The sequence below is a fragment of the Eschrichtius robustus genome, chromosome 11, assembly GCF_028021215.1.
Source record: "Eschrichtius robustus isolate mEscRob2 chromosome 11, mEscRob2.pri, whole genome shotgun sequence".
NCBI classification, from domain to species: domain Eukaryota; kingdom Metazoa; phylum Chordata; class Mammalia; order Artiodactyla; family Eschrichtiidae; genus Eschrichtius; species Eschrichtius robustus.
This window is the reverse complement of record NC_090834.1, coordinates 111,292,363-111,305,247: the sequence shown is the minus strand read 5'-3', so window position 1 is coordinate 111,305,247 and position 12,885 is coordinate 111,292,363. Positions and strand designations below refer to the sequence as shown.

At 64.4% G+C, this 12,885-nt stretch overlaps 1 protein-coding gene across 2 annotated transcripts in view; it reads left to right on the top strand.

Annotated features, from left to right (window-relative positions):
- The window catches only part of SHANK2 (SH3 and multiple ankyrin repeat domains 2), a 457,530-nt gene that overhangs the window by 431,831 nt on the left and 12,814 nt on the right, over window positions 1-12,885 (top strand). For both annotated transcript variants that reach the window (XM_068555086.1, XM_068555087.1), the window contains 7 exons: window positions 1,768-1,903; window positions 2,527-2,607; window positions 2,896-2,904; window positions 4,263-4,283; window positions 10,087-10,217; window positions 11,624-11,735; window positions 12,553-12,573. In XM_068555086.1, coding sequence (XP_068411187.1) covers window positions 1,768-1,903; window positions 2,527-2,607; window positions 2,896-2,904; window positions 4,263-4,283; window positions 10,087-10,217; window positions 11,624-11,735; window positions 12,553-12,573 — 511 coding nt within the window. The remainder of the gene's footprint in view (window positions 1-1,767; window positions 1,904-2,526; window positions 2,608-2,895; window positions 2,905-4,262; window positions 4,284-10,086; window positions 10,218-11,623; window positions 11,736-12,552; window positions 12,574-12,885) is intronic.

The following is a 12,885-nucleotide window of genomic DNA, read 5'->3' as shown; positions in this document are numbered from 1 at the left end:
CAGGCATCTCACCAGGGCCTCAGGCAGCTCTGTCCCACACAACCCACGTCGCCGTGTCCCGTGGTTCCAGACCTGACCGGGTCTCCCCACCCCTCCTGCCCCGCTCCGGTCCAAGCGGCCCATGCTCCCAGCCTGGGTTCTGCCCTCTCTGTCTCTGCCCCACCCCCTCCTCCCATCCCGAGTGACTGACGCTCCTGAAACATCAATCGGCCGCATCCCTCTCATGCTCAAAACCTAAGGTCTCACCTGGCACTCGAGGCTCTGCTGATTGGGCCTTGGGCCTCTCAGAACCCAGGCTTTTCTTCTACCCCCTCCTCGCTGGGTTCACACTGCTCTGGCCCCCTGGCCATCTTGCTGTCTCAGGAACGTGCCGGGCTCGTGCTCGCCTCAGCGCTCGGCCCTGGCTGCGCGGGCTGTCCAGTGCCCCATCACCACAACCCAGCGCCTGCCCCTCTCTCTTGCCGGCCCTGCTATCTCTGGTGGCACTCAGCACAGCTGAGATGACATTTGCTCATTGACTCCCGTGCCGTCCGACTCCCCCATGAGAATGTAAGCCCCCCGAGGGTGGGGACGGACCGTCCACCCCCTGTAACCTCCTGGGTTTAGCGGGCCCTCAGAGCAAGAGTGGTGGCTGGAATGAATGAATGAGCACTGCCGTCTCAGCGCACCTGTGGGAGGAGAGACGCAGAGAGAGGGAGATCCGTGTGCCTCGGATTGCGTGTCCCGGGTATCCGCGGTCTGAGTTGGGCCCGTTGCTTCCACCCAGGCAAGCTCGGGGACAGCCATCCCCTCTCCTGGCCCCACTCTCCACCACCCTCTCCCTCCACCCAACTTCTTTACTTCCTGAATTCACCTGGCTCCCTAATCACACTCTGAGAAAATCAGTGAAAAGGAGAGCCGCTAAGAGTCACTGCAAAGACTGCGGCTGCCGCCCGGAATCAGGCGCGTCTCCCCCTCCCAGGCAGCCTCCTGGACCGCCCTTCCCCGGTGGCCAGCTGTCTGGCTTCCCCATCCAGGCCTGAAGGGGTTCCCGGGCCCCTGGAGAGCCGGGGTGAAGCAGGCTGAGCTGGCCTGGAAGAGGCCCGCAGAGGTGATCAGACCCGCTTGCCTGGGTCCTGGTCATCAGAGCCGGGCACCTGGTGCGTCCGAGATGGGGTGTTGGATTTGTGAAGACTCACCAAACCTTGCTGACTCTTGTTTGTGGCTACATTGCACTTTGATGGTTTTTAAGGAATCCACAGCAAGAGAAAGAAGTACAGCAAAACGTGCACTGGCGATCACAAGCCTGGGCAGGGTTTCAGGTGCTTATCAGTTCTCGATCATCAGGGCAGTTTTCTTTCCTCGAAGACAGCGCTTGGAGTGGTCATGAACTCCGCCCTCCTGTGGGTTTGCTCTCTGTGCCGTCCTCCATGCCCAGCACTCACACCAGGAGCTGTGGGGACAGCAGGTGCCAGAGCCCACCTGGGAGGGGATGGGGGCTGGGCCATCAAGGGAGGCGTACGTAGCTCGGGGGAAGCTCGCTCTCCCCGCTCCGAGCCCGGTCCGCCTTCCTCGCGGCAGCCGCAGGGACACTCACTCCCGGAAAGCGGCCCCGGCCGGTGCCCAGCTCTGGGCTGCAGGAGGCCCGGCCTCACCCTCCCGGCCGCGTGGCCTCTGCTCGGTTTCCCCGAAGGCACCTTCGCTCCCGCGGGGCCTGCCCACGTGTGCCCCCCTCCAGCCGGGCGCTGGGTTCCCGGTAGCTCACCGCCCTGCCCCCTCTCCCCACAGGTTAACGACGAGAATGTCGTGAAGGTCGGCCACCGGCAGGTGGTGAACATGATCCGCCAGGGAGGGAATCACCTCGTCCTCAAGGTGGTCACGGTAACCAGGAATCTCGACCCAGACGACACCGCCAGGAAGAAAGGTGCCCTCCCAGCCGCCAGCCCTGCCCGAGGGATGGGTGGGGGGCAAGGCTCTTGCCCCCAGCCCCCTGTGCTCAGGCGCTTGCGGGGTGTGCCCCACCTCCTGCCACTGGGGGGTGTCCCGTTCCCCCTGCCCCGGAGTAGGAAACAAGTCAGAAAGGGCGGTTAGGAGGGGACTCGGGCTTGCCCACAGGTAGTGGCGGCCTCAGGCCAGGGCTGTGTTCAGCAGACAGGGGCCTGGGGGCTCCCGCTCCAAACTGACCTGCATCGGTCACTGTGATGGCACGCAGCCTGGGCCCATGGAACGGAGAGGTCCTCAGGGCCACCCTCCTTCCCAAGGGAGGTCACAGCTGGGGGACACTGGGGCTGAGCAAGGCCTGCAGAGGGGCGCCGGGAGCAGGCCAGAGCCACTCCCTGGCAGGAAAGAGACTGGAGAAACACGTCGGGACCTCCGGTATTTCAGCACTGCCGTGACCACTGCCAGCTTCCCCACCCTGGGGGAGGCCCCATCTCAGCCTTCCCAGGAGGTTCAGGGGCCCTACCTGCCGTTTGTTCTGGAAGGGGCAGGGGGGTGGCGGCACTGGGGCCCGGCTCTCACCTCCATCTCTCCTGTCTGCCCCTCAAGCTCCTCCACCTCCAAAGCGTGCTCCGACCACGGCCCTCACCCTGCGCTCCAAGTCCATGACCTCGGAGCTGGAGGAGCTCGGTAAGTGCCACGTCCGGCCCGCCCCAGCCCTGCGCTGTCGCCAGCACCCAGCACGCCAGCGGGCCGGCCTCAGCGAAGCCCCAGCCTCTGCATGGCCCTCTGCTTGCTCGCTCGCCCCTCTCCTGGCCCCCGACACCCGGAAAGGGGTCAGGAAACGCCCCCGTGTGCGGCGCTCCCACGCTGGCCCGCTGGGGTCCTGCCGGCTTCGGGGGTGGTTAGTAGCTTCGCCTAACCTCTTTTTGGTTCGTCTAACATTGTTTTGTTTTGAATTTTTGGGCCTCTCACTAGTGGATAAAGGTAAGCTGCCCCACTGTGGCCCCCCCAAGCAGCCCCCCTGCTGTCTAGGGTGCCCCCCGAAATCTTCCCCCCCGTGTGTGGCTCAGACCAGAAAGCCGCGGCCCTGGCGTCTGGCATGGAGAGCAGTGGGGTTGGCGGGCCTGGTGGGCTGCAGGCCAAGTGAAGGGAGGGCCTAGAGCCTTCTCGAAAGGACTGCAAAGGACAGAGGGCTGTGGCCATTGGACCCCACCACATGGCCTGGGGAAGGATGTGCAGAGCAACGTGAGCCCTGGGTCTAGCGGCCATGTGGCTGATGAAGAGGGATGACTCTGGGCGCTGGTTAAATGTCACACCGGGGTGTCACCACGGCGCCCAGGGACACCTCCAGGAGGAGGTCGCTCTGACCACACGGGAGCGGGCGAGTGGACTGACAGCCTTCTCCGCTGAGAGATCGGTGGGCAGGGAGGGGAAGCATCTGTGAGCTCTGCCCAGGGCAGGTTACGGGGGCACAAAACAAATCGTCAGGCCCAGCTGGTCCGGGTGCTGGGAGTCCCAGCATCCTCACTGGTCTGCCACCTGCTGTCGCTGCCACCTGGTCCCAGCCTTCAGGGGGAGACCCTTTCCTTTGGCCCTTCCCTCCAAAAAAGTACAGAGCGGCCCCTTCTCCCTTGCAGCTCCTTTGGGAGGGTCTCCCACACTCTGTCCTCCCCAGGCCCAGGCCGTCTCCCAGCGAGGGCCCCCTCGCCTGTCACTGTGTCCTGGGTCTAGAATCTGCAGCTCAGCTGGAGACCTAGGTCTTCTAGAAAAGGGCAGCACTGCTGTGGGGCTGCCCACCTCCACCCAGAGCCACTAGTTCGCCCAGAGCCCCTTTCCTCTGGCCCCTCCTTGCCCACACCTTGTCTGTCCAAACAAGACCCTCCAGGAAACGCCCCCCCCCCTGAACCCCAGGCCTGGCCCAGCCCCCAACGGGGATGACAGTGTGAATTCACCCGTGCTTCTCTAAGGCCAGGCAGCATGTGCCACACGGGCTCCCCCCCAGGAGGACCCACAGGCAGGTCACCTTCAAGGGGGCGCAGCTCAGGGCGCTGTGAAGGTCCCTCCTAAGAAGCAGCCTTGGCTCACGCGGTCCAGTTCGGCGGGGTGCCAGGAAGGGGCGGGTGCTGAGCGAGAGGAAAGCCCCTTGTCCCCGCGGGAAGGTTTGCTGGAGGGCAAATCAGAAAAGGCAGGCCACCTGCCGGCAGGTCCCAGGAGAGCATAGACAGGGCACCCCTGCCCACCCGCGTGTGCCCCGGAGCCAGGGGTGTGCGCGGTGGGGCGGTCGGCCCCCAGCGAGGCAGCGCCGCCGCCACGGGACTCACGCTCCCCTTTCTGTTTGCAAGCCTCCGTCCGGAAGAAGAAGGGTAAGGGGCGACCCGGTGTCTTGTCTCACCCCCCGCCCGCACGCCTGTGGCCCTCAGCGTCGAGTCTAGAACGTGCCGTGACCTTGTACTGTCTCCTCCCTGCTCGGGGTCCTGTAGCGGGCCCAGCCCCAGGACGCGTCCCGTTTCAGTCTGTCACACCTGCCCCGCCCCTCCTGTCTGTGGTGCCCCAGCGTGTTCTGCGTCTCCCCAAGTCGTGTCCACGTCATCGTGACTGTGGGGACCCCGCGCCCTGTCACAGCCGGGCCTGCCTGGGTCGGGGGTCAGGCAGCCTCCGTGGCTGCTGGTCAGGGTGCAGGCCAGCAGGGCCCCCAGCAAATGGACCCCTGAGCGCCCTCTGCCGTGGGTGGCAGCTGCCTCCTCCCTTCAGCTCCAGAAAACCCCCCGCTCTCCAGGAGGCCTGCTCTACACGTGCAGGAAGACTGCCCTTGAGCTGGGGGCAGCTGCAAGGCCATGCCGCTCCCTGCCCCTGCCCCTGCCCCTGCCCCTGCCCCAGGCCGGCGTGGAAACAGAGGACCCAGCCTCTGTGCCGTGAGCAGCTAAGACACCAGCGCCACATGCCCAGCAGCCGGGCCCCGATCGGCCCCTCCCGCAGCAGTGCCCACATCTGGGGGGGTTTCTCACCTAGTAGCTGGAGACGACTCCCCCAGCGACTAAAAGCAGCACTGTCCATTCAGGGGCAGGTGGTGACCCTCCCACAGGCCGTAGGCGCTACCGCTGAGACAGCACGGTACCCAAAACGCTGAGATGGCGAGGCGGGCCTCGGCACCCAGCAGGGCGGTATCTGGGGGCAGGGTCGCGGGTCCTGGAGCACCGGGAAGCGCCTCCTCTCTCACCCACCGTCTCCCCAGAGGCAGGCTAACCCTCGCAGCCTCCTCTGGAGCAGTCCTGGGCCTCCCCCGCACCCCCAGGGGCTGCCCGGGAAATTCCCAGTGGGCTTTCTAGGATGGGTCACTGTGTCAACCACGTGGTGGACGCCCAGGGCACAGGAAGTTTCCTGGGATTACCTTCCCCTCTGAACCCCCCCCCCCCTTCGATCCAAGGCCAACACCAGCTGGCAGGAACCCTCCGTCCACCATAACTTCCGGAAGAGGCACCACACCAGGGGCTGCAGGAGCCCCGTGGCCACAACAGGGTTAGCCGTGAAAGTCTGTCGTCAGGGGGAGCAGCTCAGACTCGGAGCCGGCCCAGCCTTGGGGGCGCATGTGGCCTGCCCCCACCCGCCCCCAGGGGCCCCAGCAGCCAAACACGCCGGGCTGTGACAAAAGGACAGAAGTCGTGTTCCGCACGGCCAGCCTGGGCCAGGGCAGAGGCACACAGAGGACAGGCCAGAGTCCTGGAGAGGGGGACCCACCTTCCTTCAGAGCGTGGAGAAAATTGGATGCGAGTTTGAGCTCAGACGCCTCGAGTATTTCCTGAGGACCTACTCTAGTCCCCGGACACCATGCTCACGGGCACCAGGGGGCGCGGGACCACCACGAGAGCCACGCTGGCCCAGGGCGGCTCCAGGCCAGAGCTGGTGGGACCGGCTTCACCACAGCTTCCAGGCCCTGCGGGCACCTCCCACTGCTCCCGCGGGCCCGTCCCTTGGAAGGCGTGTGACTGGTCAGGGCCCGCAGGCCGGGGACAGTCGGCTGGGGTCAGAGCACCCGCCCCCATTCCCGCACGGCCTCCTGGGACGATCGAGCACGAGACAGGCCGTTGGCAACAGCTGCTGCTTTGGCACGAGCGCTCATCATCTATGATGTCGGTGCCGTCGGCGCTTGGCTTTCCTCTTGGAAGCTGTGTCGTGGAGGAAATCCTGGGCCGTGCCCTCTCACCCCGAGACGGGGCAAGGCTGGCTCTGCCCCCCCAGAGAGCCCGGCAAAACAAGCTGTTCAAGGTCACGAGGAGGGACAGGCTTCCTGGACGCCTCCGGGATTAGGACGCGTTCCATGAAGCTGACTGCCCGAAAAGCGGAAGGGGCCAAGAATCCCAATCCCGGCCTTGCCAGACATTTCTGGAGCACCTGGGATGCTCTCCCGACGGTTCTGAGGAGCAGGGGTGCCGGAACCGGCCCGGCACGTGGCCACAGGCAGATGGGGGTCACAGAGTCTCCGCGGTGGGCGCCCCACTGCCCCCCGGGGAGCAGTGCGGTGGGAAACACGGCCACAGGCTCCTCTGGCGGCCAGGTGTGCCGCGTCAGCCCGGGGGGTGGGGGGGGGCCTCAGCTTCCCCAGCTCGCCCCGATTTCGGGGGTTGTTTCACTCCGCGATTTGATGCCTCCCTCCTGCAAAGCCGGCGACGTCTGCTGGACGAGCTGGGATCTCTCCTGCGGGAGGGCTCGGGCACGCGGTGACCCTGCCTGTGGTCAGGGGAGGGCCCCGGGTGGGGACTCCGGTGACAGGCAGGAGTCCCCACCTGTGCTCTGGTTCCCAAGAGACACGTGGCTGCACGCGACCCACCCATGCTTGACATCCACTGCCCGCCCTCCCCACCCAGGAAGCATGCAGCCTGTGGACGGTGGGCACCCGACTGTACGTCTGCTTGGAACGTTAATATACAGGGGTCACTTCCAGAGTGTTCCATCAGCTCCCTACTAGATTGTTTCTGAAGAGCTGACAGCTTTGCAGTTGGCCTGCAGGGCTGCTTTCAGCCTCAGAGGGCTTCATTTTAAGACTGCAGGGCGCTGCACTCACTAATCCTCTTCATCTGGAATCCTTGAATAGAGACGCAACGCCAGGCTTTTACAAACCGTGCATAATAATCCTTACGAGCCCAGAAAGACAAGCAGGAACCCAGTCTCACAGCTTTTCTTAAAAGCCTTCACGTGCAGGCAAACAAACCCTCCAACACAGGGGCTGAGCAGAGTCTCGAGTCAGGCCACCAGCCTCCCTTTGAGACGAGGGCCAGGAGGGGACCCGGGCCCCCACGAGGGAAGCGACGCAGGGTGGCCTTCTGTACATGAACCGCACAAAACCACACTAAGCAGCTGTCACTGAGGAGAGAACAACAGCCCCTGACACAACCCCACAGACCAAGATGGTCTCACGTATTCTGGTTCAAAAGAAATGCTTAGGTGGCATGGAGACCAGAGGGCAAAGGCTTAAACAAAGACCAGGACGCCCACCTCAAGGTCGCCATGCCTCCAGCGGACACACCTTCAATTACACCCCAGACCCGATGTGGACGTGGCATGACTGTGCGGGCACGGCGCCCTGACTTTTCAGTCAGCGGGACCAGGCAGACCGTTCCGACGGCAACCCATCGGATGGCCGCTGTCAGCCAAGGCTCGGCACCCTGGCCCAGGGGTGGACACGGGGGCCAGGTGACCCCGACTGGAGCCCAAGCTCCCACCTGCTCCCAGAGTTCCACCTGCATGAATGACCTCAGGCATCCCAGATCCCCAGTTGTTCTCTCTGCAGAACGGGAATAACCCCCCCCCATGGCCAGGTTCCTGTTAGAATGAGGAATGGGATGAAGATGCCGAGAATTTCCACGGGGTCGGGCACTGCTGTCATTAACGATGGCGCCTTTGCCTCACCTGTGCACACCCACCGTCGAGGTGTGTTTTGGGGGTGCCTGCCACATGCCTGGGGCCCCAAGCGTGCTGGGGGTGTGGGGGGACCAGACGTGGACTCACAGGGCCCAGCTGGAGACAGGAGCCTCTGGACGGTCCAGCTGGTGTAACTCTCCATCCCAGGAGAGCCGTCCGGCCCCGGAGCCCCTCGGCCCTCGCCCTGTGCTGTGCCCCGACGTGGCCAGCTGCACGGCGGCCAAGCTCCCCACCTGCAGTGCCCCCCACGGGAGAGTCGCCCTTTCCCTAACTCAGTGGCATCCCCTCCGGGGCCACATTCCTGGAGGCCCCAGGGAAGGGGGGGAGCCTAGCGGAGCTGCACAGGCTGAAGCTTAGGCTGGGCCTGAGAAGACGGCCGAACCCGCGGACGAAGGTCCCAACGCGGGAGACGGACCTGACTCCCCGCCGCCGTTGGAGGAAAGAGCTGCACCTCGGCCGAAGCAAAGCCGACAGCCACTGGGAGGTGCCCAGCTTCCAGGAGCGGGCCAAGGGGACCTGCAGGTCACCATGGGCTCACTGGGGACGTCAACCAAGGACCCTGAGTCCTCTAGCCAAGGGGGCGGGGGGGTGAGGGAGATGAGCACAGGAACGAGTTAAACCCCAGCCTGAAGAGAATCCTGGCCCAGACCCGAGGAGAAAGCTTCCTGAAGGAGGCACGTCGCTGGGACTGGGGGTGTGGGGCAGGGGATCCGGCAAAGGGAGGAGGGTCAGAGGAGAGGCTGGGCCACGAGGCTGGGCGCTGAGCGGCCCCGCAACCGTAGCTGGGCTAGCCAGAGACGTGGGTGTTTCCAACCCACTCCCTAAGGGGGCGGGCGCTTACCAGTGTCCCCCGAGGAGGCCAGGAGCCGGGAGAGCCGGGGTCCCGGAAGCAGGGAGGACGCCGGGGCGGGGCTGGGGGACCTGAGCGTCCCCGTGCCAGCTGGCGGGTCGGGAAGGGCCTCCCACGAGCTGCCGTGCCTGAGCTCCTCGGCCTTCCCCGAGCAGGCGACCTGGGACTGTGGGACCCTCACCCTGCTCCAGGATGTGGCTGGGCATCAACCAGGAAGGGGCCCCGAGAAGCCGGAGGCCTGCCTGTTGGGGTCTGTGGGGACCTCTCCAGGGGCTGTGCTCTTCCTGGGGGCCGCGGGCCTTAAACCCAAGTGCCCGGAGCTCCCACCCGGACTCTCACGCTGGCCTCGCAGCTTGGGGCTGCCGAGACCCCCGAGGCCTGGGCCTTTCTGACAGCACGAGCTCCGTGGGGCGTCACAAGACCCCAGAAGGGTGTGGGGTGAGCTAGGAGGAGACCTCGAGCTGTGGACAGAATGTTCTTGGGCGGGGGGGGGGGGTGTGTGGCCGGGAGAGTGCAGCGCCTCACAGGGTCCAAAGTGGGAGATTCCCACCAGGCCCGCCTCACGCTGGCTTCTGCTCCCCCCGGGCGCCCCTGGTGTCAGCAAACCAGGGTCCTGCGCTTTCACAGCCCTGATCAGACGCCGGTACCTGAGCTCAGACGGCCTGCAGGCGGAGGCTAGGGTGTCGGGCAGGTCCAGGATGTGCTCCAGTTTTTGGGTTTTCCCCCAAGTTTAACGTTTTAAATTTAAATTTTTAAATCATTTCTTAATCTGTAAGCATCCCTGATAACTAACCCTTAGCTTTCTTTTTCACAAGGAACTGAGAATGTTCAGCTCTTGGGGGAGGGGGGACTCCCCCGCACAGCAAGGCACAAACCTCGACTGGCTCCTGAGCGGGGGACTGCCTCCCCTCCCCACCCCTACCCCTGCCTACACCCACGCTGCCCAGCCGCCTCCAGCCCTGGGTGCTGGGTCATTTAGACCCTGGCAACTGCGCTTAGTTTCAAAGGAGCCACACCTCTGAGCTCTTAAAAAAGTTCAAAACATTGACTTAGCTCCCCACCAGCAAGAATAAAACCATGCTAGTATGAACGAAGCGACGCCCTCTGAGTGCCAGGGCCTCCGGGGCTGAGGCCGCGTTGCCTCCGCGAGGGTCTCCTTCCCCTCCTGTCCACGTGCACCCGGCGGGGGGTACGGCTTGGGGAACAGGTCCTGTCAGTGTCAACGCTTGTGGCCGAGAGGCATGCATGCTCCACACCACAGCGACAAACTACTTGAACCATAAAAGTTTTGTGAAAAGGCACAAGGCACTTGGGCATTTTTCTAACTCAGCCCCTTGCCCGATTGTGTTCTGCGGCTTCGGTCACTGACGCCCGTCCTGACGGTCACGTTCACGTTGCAGATAAACCTGATGAGATAGTCCCAGCCTCCAAGCCATCCCGAACTGCTGAGACCGTGGCAGTGGAGTCCAGGGTGGCCACCATCAAGCAGCGGCCCACCAGCCGGTGCTTCCCCTCCGTCTCGGACGTGAACGTGAGTGGCCAGGCCGGGGGAGCGGGCGGCCGGCTGGCGTGGGCAGACCTCGCGGTTGCCGTTCACCCTCCCCAGCGTCCAGACCCGGAGCCCCAACCCGCGTGCGCGCGGCAGGCACCCCAGTCCAGTGCAGACCCGCAGTGGGGGACAGACCACCGCGGGACCGGCTCAGTAACTCGCCCCGGGGGCCCTTCCCGTAGGCCACCCGGAGCGAAGCAGCCTTCTGGGGCGGACGAGGCCCAACCCCACCGCCCCGGGGAGCAGGGCCTCTGCATACGCCTGGGACCCCGCCCCTCCAAGGTCTCAGGCCACTGTTATTCCCAGGGGCTGTGACCTCCCTGGGCGGTCAGCAGAGACCACGGGCCACGACGGGCTGGCAGAGCCGCCCGTCCTCCGGGCAGGCTGCTTCTCTCAGGTTCCAGACGCGGCCCTCTCCACCCCAGCTTCGTGCCTGCTGCCCGTCTGAGCACCACCTGTCACGATTACTTACTGACTTTGTATCTTCTCTGAATCCACTTCAGATTGACTCTGTTTAACCGCGCCTCTTCCTAATAATGCCCAGCGATAATCATGAGTTCGATGCGACGCTTTTGCGTAGTACACGATACAGGATGCCCCTTGCCTCCCCTCATCTCCAGAAGGCCCGGGCGGCTCCTCCAGGGCCCTGCGTCCCGACCCCCCCACCCCCTGCGGCACCCCGTACCCAGCTCGTTCCAGACACCCTCCAAGCCCCGGGCCGGGCAGACGCCCAGAGCCCGGCGAGACTGGGTCTCGCTGGAACAGCCTGGGCGCGCGCACGCGTGTTTCCTTTGGGCTCCGCACCCGGCTGTTCCAAGTGGCCCTCGGACGCCGCGAGGTGAGGCCGGCCAGCAACCTGTCTTCCGGTCAAGGAAGCAGCGGCCTGGGCGGGGGCCGCACAGGGAAGCTGTTTGCAAAACGAAGGAGGGACGCACGAGGCTCCTCCTGGACCAGGCGCAGGAGGAAGGACGGGCAGCCCGCCTGCCGCGGGGCCCACGTGCCCCAGGGCACCGCGCTCGGCTTGTCCCCCGCTCTGGGCCACTGTGGTCAGCCCACTGTGCGGAGGCGGACGTGGCCAAGGTCGGACCCCACTGCCCACCGCCAGGTGCTCTTTCCTACAGGACATGCGTCCTGGCCGTCCTCAGTCCATGTCAGGCAGACCACAGCTCCACTGAGCAGGGCTCATCGCCCTTTGAGGGCAGACAGGGCCCCGTCTGGGTCCTGGACGCTGCTGGGGCCCGTCGTCAGCCTCAGCTGGACACTGAGGTGCTCCCAGAAGCAGCTGGGGGAAGCCCCATGACAGGTGTCCACTGCCCAGGGCGTCCGTGTCCGGCTGCCGTGGGTGGCGCTGGTCTGACACGGCTCACCCCAGGCTCTCTGGTTTGCAGTCCGTGTACGAACGCCAGGGGATCGCCGTGATGACGCCCACTGTTCCTGGGAGCCCGAAAGGCCCATTTCTGGGCCTCCCTCGAGGTACGATGAGAAGGCAAAAATCAATAGGTAAGCAGCGTGGCCACACCCGCAAAGGTGCCCCTTGGCTCTCAGCACCCTCAGCAGTGCCCCTCGGCGGCCCCAGGCCCGCCCACCAGAGGGCAGGCACCCGGCCTCACCCCCAGGGAGGCCTTGACCATCTGAGCCGTCTGAAACTCTCCTACCCTCTGGGTACCAAATCCAGGGTGGCTTCCCAGCCTCACCAGCCAAGTATCCGTGATAATACCAGCAGGGTGAGGGGCTGCAGTCAGGAGGGAGGTGGAGGTGGGCAGGTGACGTCCAGGAAGCCCCTCGCCCCCGCCCTGCGTGTTTAGAGTGGGCCGGCGGGGTGGGCCCAGGTCCCCTGCGAACGGCCACTGCCACGCTCTGTGGATGAGCTCGATGGACACACTTCTAAGGGTGGCTGGGCCAGGTTCTCGCGCTCTGCGAGTACAGCGTACTGTGCGCTGCGGGAAACTGCTACCTCCTTTCCTGCTGATTCTGTTCCAGGCAAGGTAAACGTGACCCCTTCAGACAGCCCCCTTTGTGAGATAATCCAGCACTGTCTTTACCGTGTAAATTCTCAGAGAAGCTAAAGCCACTGCCGGACACTGGGGGACGCGGCGCCGCTCTGTGTCCCGCACTGCGGTCTCAGGCCTGGCGCCTCTGTCGGTAGTTTGGGGGGGGTGGCAGCTGGCAGGAACTAAACGATAAGGGATGGCGGAGGTGGCGTCTGCCGGTCCCCAAAGTGCCCCCAGGAGCTCGGGGCCACCGCAGAGGAGCGCACACGCCATCTCCTGCCCCTGGCTCTCTAACTGCTTAATAACAGTCGATTTCCTCCCGTCAGACAGCAGAATCTTTCTATCAGGTTAGTGAACCTTACAGTTCGGCATCTGTAATGTGAATGTGACAGTTTACTCCATAAGGCGTATTCTTAAATTATTGCTCCTTGAGAACGTAACCGTCAGGCAGCCAGCACGCATGCACACTCAGCGAGAAGGCCTCTGAGCAACCATCCTGGCGCTGCCAAAACGCCCTCCCACAAGGAGCACGCGAAATTTGGAATACCCTTATCAAATGGCAGTTTTCCCTGGAATAAACTACTGTAGTTTGCCCTAGGAGCTTTTTTGATTTGAAGTAATTCGTTCTGCTGCCTCTTTGAAAAACCTGCACGCCCCCC